The following is an 18381-nucleotide window of genomic DNA, read 5'->3' as shown; positions in this document are numbered from 1 at the left end:
ATTCGATTATCCAAGCATTCGATTATCCAACAAAATATTATCACCCATGTCATTCGGATAATCAAGGTTCCTCTGTGTATAGACATTGTCTTTGCAAGAGCCACACTCAGTCAAATTGTGCCACGGTATCAAGGGCAGTCACTCCCACACCACATCTGGAATTCAACTGTTTTGTCCGTGCCTGAATCAATAATTGGTTTGCATGTTGATTGAAAAGTAAATATTGACCAGGGCAGTGGGAATAACTCCCCCGATTCTCTTCATAATAGTGTTTTGTTTTTCACTTCCACCTCAGAGAATAAAAGGAGCCTTGTGATAATTGGTCATGCAAAATGCAGCACAGAACCCCCTCTACTCTCCACTCAAATAGAAATCTTGATTTTTTTTTTGGGAGGCTCGTTTCCTAGTGTGAAACATAAGTCTATATTCCCTGATTCAGAGGCACAACAGTGACCAGCTGAGTCACGGCTGACAGTAAAATGCATTAAACAAGGTATTTTCTAAATGATGAAAAGGTAAAACTAGTGCACACCGAAAGAGCTGCAGAGATCCTGGTACACAGCTTATCAAGCTATTGTGAGCGGATGCATAAAATAATTGAGAAGGCTAACACAATTCTGGCCTTTATAAGTAGTGACAAGAATACAGATCAAGTCATCTTTCATGTATACAAAACTCTGTTTAGACTACGCTGAGTGCATTTTGGGGCACTGCATTTATTAAATGAGAGACTACAGTATGGATTTACCAGACTGCCCACTGCTATTCTAAAAACTATTTTAACAAGAGAGTTTGCACAAACTAATGTCCATGTTTGTGGAATTTAGAATGTTAAGGAGTAAATTGATTGAAGTTCTCAGCAAATTGAGAAAAGAACAATCATTGAATGGATAGATAGTAGCAGTTTTCAGTGTTGAAAACTAGACAAGAAGGCACATTTGAAAAGTTAGAACTAGAGGTTGAAACACTGTTCTGCAAATGACAATTGATTAATTGTTAATTGTAAATTAGAGATTAATTGAACTTTGGTCTCTGAAAGTATTAAAATATCCTTAGCAATGGTGCTACAAAGAATTTATCTACAAATCAGCTATGTAACTGAATGATGGAACAAAATTGATGAGCTAAATTGCCTATTCCTATTTTCTGGTTGTGTAACAATGGTAAAAGCTAAACGTTTTAAGGTCATTACAACCACAGAATCTAGGTCAATGTTCATTATCTGCATTAAATGGGAATCCTGTATATCCATTTCTATTATATGAAGCAGCACTATAAATAAAAGTTAGTAAATTAATACATATTTTTGCTTGTTCACTCCATGCAGTGAAAGCAATAATGAAACAACTAATTTTAAGCATAAATTTGGCAAATAATTATTCCATTTCCATTTTGTTAGACATATAATATTTAGTAAAACTAAGTTTATTTTTCCATTTTCCAAGAATTTTGAGTTAGATAGAACTTACGTAAAGTTGATCATTAATTTGTTAGCTTTATTAAATGTATGTTCCATTACCAAGCATAGGAAAATAGTTTCCTCTATACATGTAAACCATGGAGCAGAAATATGTTGAAACAATGCCATTTCTTTGGGGCAAAGGAGTACCTCACAGTGCTATCGTCATGGTTTCTGCAATGTTCTTGAGGGGAACTACTTTCTGTGACCATGGAATCAATATAATCTGTTGTAGCACATTTGAAGTGGCACTACATAAACTCATAACTCTATCACAAATTATTGGAAATGCTTTAATTACATTTTGCTCTTCACCAGTTTGTCAGATTTTGAACAATGAAACTCAGTGCATGTGCGAGAATGGATTTACTTGGAACTCAACATTTTGTAGTAAATACAAGTCCTGCTGTGAGAATGTCACAGAGGGTCAGAAGTGTGACTGCATCAGAGGTGAACCAATAGAAGGGACATACTGCGAGCCCACATACGTGATGACAACCCCCACACCAAGCACTGTGACCACATCTACAACATCAACAGCAGCAACAACAACAGCAGCAGCAACAACAACCTTGCAGAGTAACTTAAGTATGTTAAACAATGGTTTTCTTTTTACTAACAATAAATTACACTTGTTGATTGTGACAGAATTATCACAATTAAATTGATCATGTATTGACAGGGAAAAAAAATTAAAACTGACATTTTGTGCTGAGTATAGACCATTGAAAGATCATTTAACTGAATTAGTGGCTTCATAATTATCAATTTACTGAATATTTGGATAAGTTTTATTCAGATGGTGGATTTTCCTACTTGTATGTCCAAACTTCATTGCAGGCTTTTCAGGGCCATGAAGCTGTGGAGCTCTGTTACCCAGAGTGTGGTGAAAGCAGGGTCATTGAATATGTTTAAGGTACAGTTAGATAGTTTCTTGACGAACAGGGACTTAAGAGGGCACAGGAAGTTGCCACAGAATTACAGGAGGACGTTGTTCAGCACAGAAATGCTGGCCTCTTACCTTCTTTTGTAGCTACAGTACTTACATAGTTAATCCAGTTCAGCTTCTTGTAGAATAGTAACCTTGTTGAGTGAACTATTCTCTGAACTATTTTTAAATCCTTAAATGAGGCAATCAAAATAGTACTTAGTAGAGTAAACATAGTGGCATCTATTTGGTAAAGTAACAAAACACCCCTATTATTATTATAGTCCATTCTCCTTTCAATATAAAGATTACATTCCATTTTCCTTTCTGATCACTTGCAGTGACTGAATATTGATATTTGTGATTCATGTACAGTGCACCTAAATCCCTTTGACATTTAGTGTTCTGTAATCACCCAATAATTGAATCAATATGACATTCCAATATTGCTCAACCAGGTTTGCAAAAATACAACAGTCATCTGCTTGGAAATCTATGGGCATTCCCAATAGCTGGGTTGCAAATTACCCTGTTTTCACACTAAACAGGTATTAGAAATTAGCCTGATTCTTTTTGTTTCATATACATATTATTAAATATTTGCTCATCTATGAACGTCTCAGTCTTATGTCTAATTCTTCTGAAAACAATTTTCTCAGTTATTTGAGAGATATTGGATTATAGTGTGACTATAAGATGTTAGTAAAACAAAGTGCCTTAAAGCAAACAATAGCATTTATTTATAATTAACACTTGTATTTTTGTGTAAGGAAAAAACTTTGCGTTCAGAATCTTCAACCTGACCTTCACAGATGAACTAAGCCAGGCCTCCTCAACCTTGTTTAAAAGTCACTCAAGAACATTCCAGGGGTTGGTATGTAACTGAATGAATCACATTACAAATTTAAAAAGTATTTTTGTTTAACAATTCTATAAAGATGGGTAACATTACCTTTCAGGAATGAATAACAGTAAATCTAGTTGAAGACACTGCTGGTATCTTGAAATGATATTATTAATGTCGATCTTAAAACAAATTCAAAAGCTTATCAAATAGGAAAGAAATGTAGTCCTGTCATGGTACACTATCTCATCTTTCTGAGAGAAGTAAAGTTTGGTTTAGTATCTAATCTTGAACACTAGGGTAATTGGAACATTTTGCAACAATGTATTTTGAGGTAATCAGATCATTAATTCACTAATTGTGCCAGTAACAACTTTTATATTATTTTCCCATTGTAACATTTTCAATGTGGCTTCCCATTTTAAATATTACCAGGAAAAATGTTACCACAAATTTCTAGTATATGGTAACTTAATATAGACTTACAGTGATTTTTAAATAAAATTTAAATAAAAGAATATACTGTGTATTTTAACAATACCAGTGAAACTGACGTGCTACTTTGGAAGGTTCACATTAACTGTTCTGCATCTTTTGGTTTAAGCATACAAACCACCCAAGTCTTTGTTGTTTTATTTACCCAATATTTCTTTCCTGTTTTGATTAGGTTATGAATATAATGAATAATTGAATCATAAGAGAGAATGTGTTACAATCCAGAGCTAATTTTCTTCTTAATTGGTAGTGAAGTTTTCTTACAATGATTCCTCCTGTGGCTGTGCTCTTATGATTACTTAGTGAAAGTTTTCATTGGCTCATTGGGGTGCATTACCAAAGTTCTTTTTTTACAGAACAAGTAAACTAGAGGCTAAACCAGTGATCAGGCAACAGCAGTTCAAACTGCACTGTGGCAGTTGGAAAATTTAAATTCAATTAATTAAATAAGAATCTGGAATAAAACAATTGTATCAACAAGGGTAACCATGAAACAACTAGGTGCCATCTTGGGCGGCATGGGCACAGCACCAGGGTCCTAGGTTTGGATCTAGCCTTGGGCAACTGTCTGTGTGGAGTTTGCACATTCTCCCTGTGTCTGCATGGGTCTCCTCCGGGTACTCTGGTTTCCTCCCACATTCCAAAGATGTGCAGGTCTTAGAATTGGCTATGCTAAATTGTCCATAGTTGTTAAGTGCATTAGTCAGAGGGGGGTGGGTTACTCTTCGGAGGGTTGGAGTGGTCTTGTTGGGCTGAAGGGCCTGTTTCCACACTGTAGGGAATCTAATCTGAAAAATTCTGGTTCTCTAATATGCTTTAATGTTGAAAATCACTGCACTCACTCAACCAGTTGACATTTGACTCCAAACCTATGTCCCTCTAAAACTTTCCTACCTGCCCAAATGTTTCTTAGAAATGTTACAATTGTACCAGTCTCTGTCACTTCTTCTGGTAGCTTGTTCCATAAACAAACCACACTCAGTTTTTAAAATATTGCCCTCAGATCCCTTTTAAATCTTTCCTTTCTCACCTTAAATCTATGTTGTCTAGTTTTGGACTTCCCTACCTTGGGAAAAGACCTTGGCTATTAACCTTAACAATGCCTGTTATGATTTCATAAACCTCTATAAGGTCACTCCTCAATCTCCTACTCTTCAGCCTACCAAGCCTCTGCTTATAACTCAAACCTTCCAGTCATGGTAACAGCCCTCTGAATCTTTTCTGCACCTTTTCCAGTTTAACAATATCCTTCCTATAGGAGTGCAACCAGAACTGTATGCAGTACTCCAAATGGAGCCTCACCAATGTCTTGTACACCCACAACAAGACATTCCAACTATTCTCAGTGTTTTGACCAATAAAGGCAAGTGACCCAAACAGCTTCTTCACCACGTTGTCTACCGGTGACGCCAAAGAACCATGTACCCGAACTCCTTGATCTCTCTGTTCGACAGCATTCCCCAGGGCCCTACCATTAACTATGTCAATCCTTCCCTTGTTTGTCTTAGCAAAATGTATTAACTTGCATTTAATGGAATTAAACTCCATCTGCCATTCCTTGGCCAAGTTGATCAAGGTCGTATTGTACTCTTAGGTAACATTCTTCACATAATACTATGTCACTAATTTGGCTGTAATTTGCAAACTTGCTAACCATGCCTCCTATGTTCTGATAGAAATCATATACATAAATGAAGAACGTGATCCTTATGGCACACTGCTGGTCATAGACCTCCTGTCTGAACAACAACCCTCTACCACCATCCTCTGGCTCCTATGATCAAGCTAACTTTTAGATAAGATTAGATTCCCTACAGTGTGGAAACAGGCCCTTCGGCCCAACAAGTCCATTCCGACTCTCCGAAGAGTAACCCACCCAGACCCATTTCCTTCTGACTAATGCACCTAACACTGTGAGCAATTTAACATGACCAATCCACCTGACCTGCACATCTTTGAACTGTGGGAGGAAACCCATGCAGACATGGGGAGAATGAGCAAACTCCACACAGTCATCCGAGGCTGGAAACAAACCTGTGTCCCTGGTGCTGTGAGGCTGCAGTGCTAACCACTGAGCCACCATGCCACCCCAAAATTTAATGCAACTTCCACCATGATGGGATTTGAACCCAGATGCCTCAAACATTACTTTGCTAGTCAAGTGATAATACCACTAGGCCATTGCCTCATCTATATTCAGTTGCCTCGCTTTCCCTCAATCACATGTGATTTAACCTTACTAACAAGTCTACAATGCAGAACCTTGTTGAAGGCTTAGCTAAAGCTCATGTAGACAACATTTACTGCATTGCCTTCATCTGTCTTCTTGGTTACCTCTTCAAAAAACTCAATCAAATTTCTTACATACAAAGCCATGCTGACTATCCTCCTAATTAATCCTCGTCTTTCCAAATGCATTGAAATCTTGTCTCTCAGAATTCCTCCAGCAGTTTATCCACCATTGACATTGTTGACTCTTAACTGCCTTGCAAAGTTGCTCAGTCAACCACCAAACTGTATTCAAAAATAACTTCTCAGCAACAATTAGGTAATCGATACTGGCTTTGTCAATGATCCAAATGTCCTGTGGATACAAAACAAATTGGCATTTAACAACTTTGATGTCAATGTAATTTCAAGAGAAACACAGTTAGTTCTTCTATAACCCCGCATTATACAAAACTTGCACTTTAGAAACAGTGCTTAAAATGTCAGTGATGTAATCGCGTTATGGCCAACACACGTTTTAAAAGTTCATATTTTAGAAACAGTGCCTCCAATTCGTCAATTGTGTCACAGCAGTTTCACATCAACAAAACACACATTATAGCAGAACAACCTGTATTTGGTAAGCTTCTCCTAGGCTTTAGGCAATATCTCAGCAGTTCTCCTTGGCCAATACTTTCCTGAGGATGACGTGTGTTTATCAACCAAACTGATCTAAGTCTGAAATCAGTTCAATATGTGTTAATTGGTTGATTCTCAAGAGCCCAGTAATGATACTGTATTTCAAGATCAGAGGAGTTATAAGCTTTATGAAATTTCATTGAATATGATAGGCAGATTTAAAATGCTAAATCTTATTGAAATGCAACAAAACTGTAATGTCATTGAATCATGAAAAGCGTGGGTGCTATTAATAGCGAACTACTGAATCATAATTTACTATCGCAATAGAAATAATGCTAGTGACATTTAAATAACTTCTTCGCATAGGAACAGTGGGTGTTTACATTCAAATGTCCAAAGGTAACTATCTGAGTTCCTCTGTTGCTTTTCAAAATACGGCATTTCATCATTTGAATGTTGATATTCATTGAGTAGCTTGAAGGTCCAATTGAAATGCCAACTAATCACATCACAGACAATTAAGAATTGTCTGCTTAAGCCTAATTACTATTTTAACAATATGATACATGTTAATTATGAATAATCAACCTCTCTGGCAATGAAAATGAAGTGTTACAAGGGGGAGGGGATGACCTAATAGTGTTATTGCTAGAATGTTAATCCAGTAACCCAAGTAATGTTCTGGGGACCCAGGTTCAAATCCTTCTGTGGCAAATGGTGGAATTTGAATTCAATAAACATGTGGAATTAGAAGCCTAATGATGTCTATGAATCCATTGTCAATTGTCAGGGAAAAAAGGTCCTGTTTCATTCATATCTTTAGGGAGGGAAACTGCCGTCCATACCTGATCTGTCACAGGAATGTAGATGACCCTTACCTGCCCCCTGGGCACGTGGGACAGGCCATAGTCAGTAATGTCCTCATCGCATGAATAAATAAAAAAAAGTGGAGTCTTATTATGTCAGATATTAATTGTTGGTGAAGATTTTAAGAGCATGAACTTTTATTTCCTTTTCAATTGCAGATGCTTGGTTTCCTTGTTTGTAGTGTTAGCAAATCAAATTAACTGTCTGCAACTTGGCATGTAAAATATTTAAAATAATAAACATGCAAAGATAAACCTATTGAATTGCAGATATTAGACAGCTTGCCATAGCAAAATATGTCATCATATTGTTGAGTATAGATATGAAAGTGTTTTTTATATGCATCCCTTTGTAATATAACCGTATTCCCATGTACATTTTATGTATTTTTTGATGTTATCTTTCAAATCAACTTCTATGCAGCTGCAAACAGCCTATAGAAATGTACAACGTGATGCAACAGTGAACATTCTAGGATTCGCGTAAGTAATACATTTTAATAAGATACATTTTATTTTAAGATATAACATCAAAGTTATAGAGTAGAGTCTGGAAGCTGCACACATGAATGAATAAAAACATTTTGTTTTTGATACTTGATGATATGTTTTTATTGCTATTGTTGAGATCCCAAATATCTGCTCTGCAATTTGAGAAATATGACAATTTTGAAGTTGCCAATTTTGTAAAATATGAAGGGCTCAAACTTTCGACAATGTTTTTGGATTCTCCAATTCATGAATGTGCAAGTCAAAAAACTCTGTCAATCACAAGGAGGGTCAGTGACTGATGCCTGAGATGGCTGCATTCTGTCACTTGTGGTAAAGTTTACTGGAAATCAACATGGAAACAGGTAGTATTAGATACTAATTCAGCAGTTCTCAGTAGAGGGTGTTTTTTTTAAAAGAAATTTCCTTGGATATGAACAATGCTGGCTAGGGCAGCATTTCTTGCCGTTATAATCCATGTGGGGAAGGCATGGCAGGAGCGCTTTCGGGAAGATAATTCCTGGACTTTGATCCAGTGACAATGAAGGAACAGCAATATAGTTCCAAATTAGGTTGATGTGTATCATGGAGGCAAACTTGCACATCCGTCTGCTAGTCTTGTTTTTCAAGGTCATATACTTGGAAGGTGCTGTGTTATTTGTGTACACATGTGGAGGGAGTACATAGTGGATGGGATGCCAATCAAACAGGTTGCTGTGTCCTGATGGTATCAAACTCGTAAGTGTTGTTGGAATTGCACACATTGAAGTAAGTGGACAGTCTTCAATCACACTCCTGACTCGTGCCTTGTAGATAGTGATAGGCTTTGGGGAGTCTGGAGATGTATTACTCATTGTAAAATTTCCCAGCCAATGACCTGCACTTATAACCACAAAATTTATATGGCTGTTACAGTTTAGTTTCTAATCAATAATGACCCCATGTGTTGAACATGGAAAATATCCATCTTAATCTTATGCCATGACCCAGAGAGAAATGGAAAGGAGAGATTATCTCAATTGTTTAGGGTGATGAGGTTCATGTGCCATATAAATTGGTCAATATGATTGTTGCCATTATTAATGCCATGCCAATGGACAGATTAATGTGCCAATCTCATTTTTTTTCTGAACCCATGCAATCCTGTCTAATCTGTTTTCATGTAGACCTTGTGGACATATCGTTTGCTTGCCTTTCAAAGTTATGTTAAGGATTGAGAAGGGGAAGGGCAATGTAAAAGGCCCAGAAAAAGAAGTACCAGGGCCCATAATTCACTCCGTGGTCTGATATCCTAGCCATTGACACTTTGGTGGAAGCTGCAGTCTGGTCAGTCTCCAATTTCACATTTGAAGATTATGGAGGAGAATACAGCCTTTATTTTTGAGCAATTTCAAACTGTACAAGATATAGGAACCACTTTCTATTAATATGTGCCTTCATTACATCTTCAGTTGATTACTTAATTCCCTTTTCTTGTCTCCAATAATTTAGCAATGGAAGTGTAATTGTACTCCATCAAGTCATTTCTGAAGAGCCTTTAACTAAAAATATCGAGAAAATTAGAGAAAATGTGAGAAATGCTTTTTCTCCAAATTACACAATAGAATGGTTACAGGGTAAGTAGTCTTTTGAAGAGTAAAATAATTTTGCCATTGAAAGTTGAAAGTTATATATGTGTCAAAATGGAGTACTTACTGCTTAAGTAAATAGGGTGTTTGTATTTGTATTGTTGGGTATTAAAGCACTTTTGGCAATTTATGTATTCATAAATATTTTTAAGTAATTCAATTATTTAGGATGCAGTGTAGTTTGAGTCATTGGGTTTCATTGCATGTTGAATTTATAAATCAAACTCCTGCTATCTAGAAATGTTAGGAGAATAATGATCGAGAAAATTATGTCAAATAAGTTACAAATTATAATTAATTGTCAGAAGTTGTTAGAACATCAAAAACATGTGTATCCTCTGTAATAATTTCATAACTTGTAACACAGTCATTGTGTGTCCTTGGAGAAGACAGATCTGTAGGGACAGTTCCAATTTGAGGTTCAGCTGGAAAGCAAATGTTTTGGAGCTTAAGGTTTAATGTTGAAACATCCTTGTTAGATAAGGGGAAAGAAGCTTTAAATCAGTGGTGCAAAGGGCCAGGTTTGAAAAGGTAGACGTTAAGAAAAGAATACTTGCCATTTATGAGCATCACTGTCCTAGTGAGTGTACACCATGAAGTATAGCCAGAGTAGTAACATCCAGGGTCATAGTTTATACGGATTCTACAGCATCAGAACATCAAGGGGCAGATCTAATGTGACAAAAGGGCAACTTAAAGATGAAGAAGACAGTCTTACAGAAGAAGATAGTTGCAAGACTTCTGAGTCTATAAGCAGATGGAAACATTATTGTTAAATTGTCCCATCAAAATCATAATTTAAATTAAGCCAGCAGCTACAAAGCTGAATTTGGAAAGTTGTGGAGGGTTATCTACAGTATGTATTGGGTTGTGAATGGCAAGAAGTCCTTAAATTTGTCCACAACAAAAAGTAAGAAATTTTGTATTGTCATAGAATGCAGGAAAGTCTCAATTTTAACTATTGAAGGTGAGAAACCACTATATTGACCACAAAAAGATGAGAAGACCCCCAGTAAGCAGTGTAGAGAAGCAATGTCATTTAACTAACTTTAAAACTATATTTGAAAGAAAACAGCATTACTACATTAATACTAAATGTAGTGTTTTAAAATAAGAAATATAATGTTATATTGCTGTATTGCGCAGTTTATGAACATACATAATGAAGAAAATAAAACAGTATTGTTGTTCAGTGTTTAGATATTGCGGAACCTTCTTGAAGGCTTTACTAAAGTCTGAGTATGGCGCGGTGGTTCAGTGGTTAGCACTGCTGCCTCTCAGCACGAGGGACCTGGGTTCAATTCTCCACCTCAGGCAACTGTCTGTGTGGAGTTTGCACATTCTCCCCGTGTCTGCGTGGATTTCCTCCCACAGTCCAAAGATGTGCAAGTTAGGTGAATTGGCCATGCTAAATTGCCAGTAGCGTTAGGTGCATTAGTTAGAGGAATGGTTCTGGGTGGGTTGCTCTTCGGAGGGTTGGTGTGGACTTGTTGGGCCGAAGGGCCTATTTCCACACTGAATGGAATCTAATCTAAACACCGTCTACTGCTCTGCTCTCAATCTTTTTGGTAACTTCCTCAAAATAGCCAGCCAAGTTTGTGAGACACAATTTTCCTGACTATCCCTAATCAATTTTTGCCTCTCTAAATTCCTGGAGATGTTGGAAACCTGAGGCAACATCAAGACTGTGATTTTTAAATCATATTCACACTGGATGCTACTCAAGTTCACATTTGTAAATTCAGCCCTTTGAATTGTCCTGTCAACTTGATTTCCCAGCTATTTTGTATCAGCAGTTAATCCATTACTGTGCACTTTGTCCCTTCATCAAAGTCATTAACACAGATTGTAAATAGTTAAGGCCCCAGCATCGATTTTAGTGGCAATCATACCATGTTGGTTTATCAGCCTGAAAATAACTCTTATTCTAACTCTCTTTTCCAGTTAGTCAATCCTCTCTGCACGCTGAGCTATAACCTCCAACATCATTCACTTTTGTTTTGTGCGGAAACATTTTATATACCACGCCAAACACATTAGTGCAACTGCCTCCAATCTATCTATGATTTTTTTATATCCTTAAAAAAACTAATGAATTAATGAAAGATGATTTTCCTTTCATGAAACCAAAATTCATACCCTACTCCCATTTCTACAATGATGGATTCAAACATTATCCCAATGATTGATGTTGGCTAACTTGTCTATCATTTCTGCTTTCTGATTTTCTCTTTTGTGCTGTTTTCTAATCTGCTGCGCCCTTTCCAGGATCGATGAAGCTTTGCAAGATTATAATTGACATACTATTAATTCTGCAGCCACTTCTTTTAAGGCTGTATGATGCAGGACATCTGATCTACTATCTTTTTCTATCGTTATATCAGCACTTGTTGTCAATTTTTATATTTCTTGCCTGTTTAATTTAACTTCTCCCTATTTTGAAGCCATTTGTCATTGGTTTCTAGAATGCTCCCAAAAATTAACTTCTGTGCTTACCCAGGAATGGTACATTCTTGTCTTGGAGTTTTTCTTTCTCATTAAACAATAGCTTTCTTGAGAGTTATGAAGCACCTCTTCAAATGTCAAGCACTGCTTGTCTGCCATAATATCTTTTTCTATTTCCAGCTGACTTTAGCCAGTTGTTTTAATAGCTTTATTTTTATGTGTGACAAACTGGTTTCAGACCTAAATTTTCACTTTCAAAGTGAATGTAAAGTTCTCTCATGCTGTGTTCCCTCTCCCCTAGAAAATCTTTTGTTTTAAGATTGTTTATTAATCCTATTCCCACATTGCACATTACTGTATCTAAAATACTTTGATCGGTCCAAGAACATAGTATTTAAACAAATTCACCCAAATGTAAGTAGCTCAAGACGAAATTAACCAATTTTAATTCATCCCCAATCTAAATGAAGTTTAAAATTGCCTTAAGTTATTTCACTGCCTTTTTTAGAAGCCCCCATTACCTTGTCATTTATACCTTGTCCTAATGTGTAGCTATTGTTAGGAAGCTTGATAACTGCATGCACCACTGACTTATGTTCCTTATATTAAAATCAGTCCCAGTCTTAAACATTGTCCCTGTGAGGGTTCTGAGGAAGAGTCACTGGAACCGAACCATTAACTCTGATTTCTCTCCACAGCTACTGCAAAACCTGCTGAGCTTTTCCAGCAATTTTTATATTTGTTTTTGATTTGCAGCATCTGCAGTACTTCCAGTTTTTAAAAAGAAATCCCTGTTTGTTTTAATTACTGGATTCATCTACTGATTATTGTAAGATGGAATTGCTTTCATTTTCTCACTTTTTTATCCTTCATTCATTTCAATACATTCCTGTTACAATTAAACAATTTGATGTTTATATAATACCCATTGACAGAAATAAATGTCATTTCACCATTACTTCCGAACATATGCTGTGTCATGTATTTGTGGCTCAATAATCAAGTATGTGCAGAATAGATGGGTACAGAATAGTTTAAAGGAACAGTAAGAACTAAATTGTGTAGCTTTTGGAAAAAAACCTGAATATTGCTTTGTTTAAACAGATGATGAAATACCGTGCTTTCACGAAACTTACGGCATAACAAATTACAATACCTGCGTGGAAGTCCCCTGTGAAAATAAGACAGGGATCATGAAAATTAGATGTGGAAAGAATGGAATGTATAAACTAGATTTTTGTATATCTGAAGAAATCCACAAAATTCTTGAGGTATGAATTACAGGGTAGAAATTAAAGTAAGTGCTGGTATGATAAAATATGTTTTAGTTTAAAAATGCTTCTAGCTAGTTTAAACCTACAGATGAGAATTTATACTTGTTTGGTAGACCTGAAATCACACAGACACTGAAGTTAAAGTATCTATTACTTGGCATCTCAAAGCATTGGCGAAGTACCATTAGCAGTGCCTTTGGACAATCTTTTCCAAATCTAGTGACAAGAAAGTTGATCCTTTCCCAATCTAACATGCCTAGCATTGGGATAATAATTAACTCAATACCTGCTGTGCTAGGCCAGACATGTTGTTTCTTTGACCACCACCAGGCTGCAAATGCAATTGGTATAATTGGCATTCATTTAAAGCATGGAGGAAAATGGAAATCTTTCGGAGATTACTTCAACACATCCCTGAAGAAGCCAAAGATTCTCATTGACTTATGAGAATCCTAGGTTTGTGACAGACCAAAATGGAGAGAATTTATGGTGAAAGCACCAAATAGAGAGACTTCATCATAAACACTCAAAAGGTAAGTCAAGGCATCAGAGAGAACACACAAATCCCCCAACAATACAGCTATTCAACCCTCCAAGCACTAGCTGCAACCCACAATGCAGATTCTGAAGATCATCATCAATTTATCATCCATCTCAGAATCTGTTAAACTAGATTGAAAGCAAGTTATCTTTGATCCCAAGGGACTTCCAGCAAGAAGAAAATTTAGCATTCAGACTTGACCAAGATTAGACCATAATTATTGACAAAAAATAGAGGTCAAATAAATTCCTTTGATCTTTAAGACCAGGACACTTACGATGCGATGAAAATTCCCTAGATTAATCTCAGGTTTAACTGCTTCAGCTGAATTAATATTGTATCCACCTGATCATCAAAGTGAATGGTCCTTTGTGATACCAGATTCATTTATGGGCGGCACGGTGGCACAGTGTTTAGCATTGCTGCCTCACAGCGCCAGAGACCTGGGTTCAATTCCCGCCTCAGGTGACTGACTGTGTGGAGTTTGCATGTTCTCCCTGTGTCTGCGTGGGTTTCCTCCGGGTGCTCCGGTTTCCTCCCACAGTCCAAAGATGTGCAGGTCAGGTGAATTGGCCATGCTAAATTGCCCGTAGTGTTAGGTAAGGGGTAGATGTAGGGGTATGGGTGGGTTGCGCTTTGGCGGGGCGGTGTGGACTTGTTGGGCCGAAGGGCCTGTTTCCACACTGTAAGTAATCTAATCTAATCTAATCTAATCTAATCACCTGAGCCATCAAAGCATCTGAAAGACACAAGTCAAGAAATAGATGAAGAAGCTCAACTCTATCTAGTAAAACAATAGTTCCCTTGTATGCCAGTCATTGATTTCAGTACCTTTAACCCTCCCCCACTGATGAACTCTGTATTCTCTACAAACTGCACCACAACACTTTCTTGCCCTGAAAGCTGTTTCACCAAGTGAAAGAAGGACACTATGTTATGTACACCATCCTGTTTAGGCAGGGTTCCCAACAGCCCCATTTTGAGTGAAGCCCACAGAGATGGTCTCTTTACATGCTGGTGCTAATGACTGGACCAAAATGGTCCTTGTATTTCTGATTCACTCATACACAGTCCAACAGCTCATGGCTTGGAACTAACCCACATCATCCAAGTCTTGCTGTTCCTCCCATTATTTGGAAAGCAGCTTCATCATCGCACTGGGGATAATGAAAAAAAATTGATATCCTGTGTCCTGAAAGAGCAATGAGGGAGGAAGAGAAAAAAAGTAAATGGTAGGGGAGAGAGTGACCCACCAATTAAAGGGAGAAAGCGAGAAACTTGCACTAGGGTAGATAGAAATCAGCACAACTAGGAAGTGAGGAGAGAGAGAAGATCATAAACTTGAGAGGGAAAGAAATAGGATCACAGACTAGGGAGTGAAGAAACTAAAAATATAAATCCGTGGAGGAGGTTAGAAACACAAACTGAACAGAGAAGAATATGATATTCATCCAGCTCCTCGAAACCGTGCTAGGGAACTGGAGATGGAGCTGGATGAACTTCGGATCATTCAGGAGGCAGAGGGGGTTATTGAGAGGAGTTACAGGGAGGTAGTCACTCCTAAGGTACAGGAAAAAGGCAAATGGGTTCCAGTCAGGGGCCGGAAAGGGAACCGGCAGGCAGTGCAGCGATCCTCTGTGGCCATCCCCCTCAACAATAAGTATACCGTTTTGAATACTGTTGGGGGGATGGGGGGGGGGACTTACCATGGGCTCTGGCACAGAGTTTGTCCCTGCTGCTCAGAAGGGAAAGGGGAAGAGGAGCAGAGCAGTAGTTATTGGGGACTCCATTGTTAGTGGAACAGATAGGAAGTTCTGCGGGGACGACAGAGACTCACGGTTGTGTGTTGCCTCCCAGGTGCCAGGATTCGTGATGTCTCTGATCGTGTTTTTGGGATCCTTAAGGGGAAGGCGGAGCAGCCCCAAGTCATGGTCCACATAGGCACCAACGACATAGGTAGGAAAAGAGATAGGGATTTCAGGCAGAAATTCAGGGAGCTAGGATGGAAGCTTAGAGCTAGGATGAACAGAGTTGTTGCCTCTGGTTTGTTGACCTTGCCACGTGCTAGTGAGGCAAGGAATAGGAAGAGAGAGGAATTGAACACATGGCTACAGGGATGGTGCAGGAGGGAGGGTTTTGGATTCTTGGATAATTGGGGCTCTTTCTGGGGTAGGTGGGACCTCTACAAGCAGGATGGTCTTCATCTGAACCAAAGGGGTACCAGTACCCTGGGGGAGGGAAATTCGTTAAGGCTATTGGGGTGGGTTTAAACTAATCCAGCAGGGGGATAGGAACCAAAATTGTAGTTTGAGTATAGAAAAGGTTGAGAGTAGGGAGGTCCAAAATCAAGTTTCAGGGATGCAAGATGGCACCAGCAAGCAAGAAGTTGGTTTGAAGGGTGTCTACTTCAATGCCAGGAGCATCCGGAATAAGGTAGGTGAACTTGCAGCCTGGGTTGGTACCTCGGACTTCGATGCTGTGGCCATTTCAGAGACATGGATAGAGCAGGGACAGGAATGGTTATTGCAGGTTCCAGGATTTAGATGTTTCAGTAAGAACAGAGAAGATGGTAAAAGAGGGTGATGTGTGGCATTGTTGGTTAAGGACAGTATTACAATTACGGAAAGGATGTTTGGGAACTCGTCAACTGAGGTAGTATGGGCTGAAGTTAGAAGTAGGAAAGGAGAGGTTACCCTGTTGGGAGTTTTCCATCGGCCTCCAAATAGTTCCAGAGATGTAAAAGAAAGGAGAGCAAAGATGATTCTCGATAGGAGTGAGAGAGACAGGGTAGTTGCCATGGGGGCCTTCAACTTTCCAAATATTGACTGGGAACACTATACTACGAATACTGTAGATGGGTCAGTTTTTGTCCAGTGTGTGCAGGAGGGCTTCCTGACTCAGTATGTAGGCAGTACAACAAGGGGCGAAGCCACATGAGATTTGTTACTGGGTAATGAGCCCGGACAGGTGTTAGACTTGGAAGTAGGTGAGCACTTTGGTGACAGCGATCAGAATTCTGTTATGTTTACTTTTGTGATAGAAAGGGATAGGTGTACACCACTGGGCAAGAGTTACAGCTGGGGGAAAGGCAATTACGATGCGATTAGGCAAGATTTAGAAAGCATAGGATGGGGAAGGAAAATGCAGGGGATAGGCACATTAGAAATGTGGAGCTTATTCAAGGAAAGGCTCCTGAGTGTCCTAGATAAGTATGTACCTGTCAGGCAGGGAGGAAGCTGTAGAGCGCGGGAGCCGTGGTTTACGAAGGAAGTGGAATATCTGGTCAAGAGGAAGAAGAAGGCTTATGTTAAGATGAGATGTGAAGGCTCAGTTAGGGCACTTGAGGGTCACAAGGTAGCCAGGAAAGACCCAAAGAGAGAGCTCAGAAGAGCCAGGAGGAGACATGAGAAGTTGTTGGCAGATAGGATCAGGGTAAACCCTAAGGTTTTCTATAGGTATTTAAGGAATAAAAGAATGACGAGAGTAAGATTAGGACCAATCAAGGATAGCAGTGGGAAGTTGTGTGTGGAGTCAGAGGAGATAGGGGAAACACTAAATGAATATTTTTCAACAGTATTCACTCTAGAAAACGACAATGTTGTCGAGGAGATTACTGAGATACAGCCTACTAGACTAGGTGGGATTGAGGTATTAGAAATCCTGCAGAGTGTGAAAATAGATAAGTCCCCTGGGATGGATGGGATTTATCCTAGGATCCTCTGGGAAGCCAGGGAGGGGATTGCCGAGCCTTTGGCATTGATCTTTAAATCATCCTTGGCTACAGGAATAGTGCCAGAAGACTGGAGGATAGCAAATGTGGTTTCCCCTGTTCAAGAAGGGGAGTAGAGACAATCCTGGTAATTATAGACCAGTGAGCTTTACTTCAGTTGTTGGTAAAATGTTGGAAAAGGTTATAAGAGATAGGATTTATAATCATCTAGAAAAGAATAATTTGATTAGGGATAGTCAGCACGGTTTTGTGAAGGGTAGGTCGTGCCTCACAAACCTTATTGAGTTCTTTGAGAAGGTGACCAAACAGGTAGATGAGAGTAAACTGGTTGATGTGGTGTATATGGATTTCAGCAAGGCGTTCGATAAGGTTCCCCACAGTAGGCTATTATACAAAATGCGGAAGAATGGGATTGTGGGAGATATAGCAGTTTGGATCAGTAATTGGCTTGCTGAAAGAAGACCGAGGGTGGTGGTTGATGGGAAATGTTCATCCTGGAGTCCAGTTACCAGTGGTGTACCGCAGGGGTCAGAGGTTGGGTCATTTTTATAAATGACCTGGATGAGGGCGTAGAAGGGTGGGTTAGTAAATTTGCAGATGACACTAAGGTCGGTGGAGTTGTGGATAGTGACGAAGGATTTTGTAGGTTACAGAGAGACATAGATAAGCTGCAGAGCTGGGCTGAGAGGTGGCAAAATGGAGTTTAATGCGGTCAAGCGTGAGGTGATTCACTTTGATCGGAGTAACCAGAATGCAAAGTACTGGGCTAATGGTAAGACTCTTGGTAGTGTAGATGAGCAGAGAGATCTCGGTATCCAGGTACACAGATCCT

General features: G+C 38.7%; 1 protein-coding gene across 1 annotated transcript in view; it reads left to right on the top strand.

Annotated features, from left to right (window-relative positions):
• The window catches only part of LOC140454219 (adhesion G-protein coupled receptor F2-like), a 66410-nt gene that overhangs the window by 36386 nt on the left and 11643 nt on the right, over positions 1–18381 (top strand). The window contains exons 5-9 of the mRNA XM_072549044.1: positions 1778–2047; positions 3158–3261; positions 7867–7925; positions 9423–9547; positions 13109–13275. Of these exons, the coding sequence (XP_072405145.1) occupies positions 1778–2047; positions 3158–3261; positions 7867–7925; positions 9423–9547; positions 13109–13275 (725 nt within the window). The remainder of the gene's footprint in view (positions 1–1777; positions 2048–3157; positions 3262–7866; positions 7926–9422; positions 9548–13108; positions 13276–18381) is intronic.

The sequence above is a fragment of the Chiloscyllium punctatum genome, chromosome 3 (genome assembly GCF_047496795.1).
Source record: "Chiloscyllium punctatum isolate Juve2018m chromosome 3, sChiPun1.3, whole genome shotgun sequence".
Taxonomy (NCBI): Eukaryota; Metazoa; Chordata; class Chondrichthyes; order Orectolobiformes; family Hemiscylliidae; genus Chiloscyllium; species Chiloscyllium punctatum.
The sequence above is the reverse complement of the archived record's forward strand: the minus strand, read 5'-3'. Positions and strand labels throughout refer to the sequence as shown.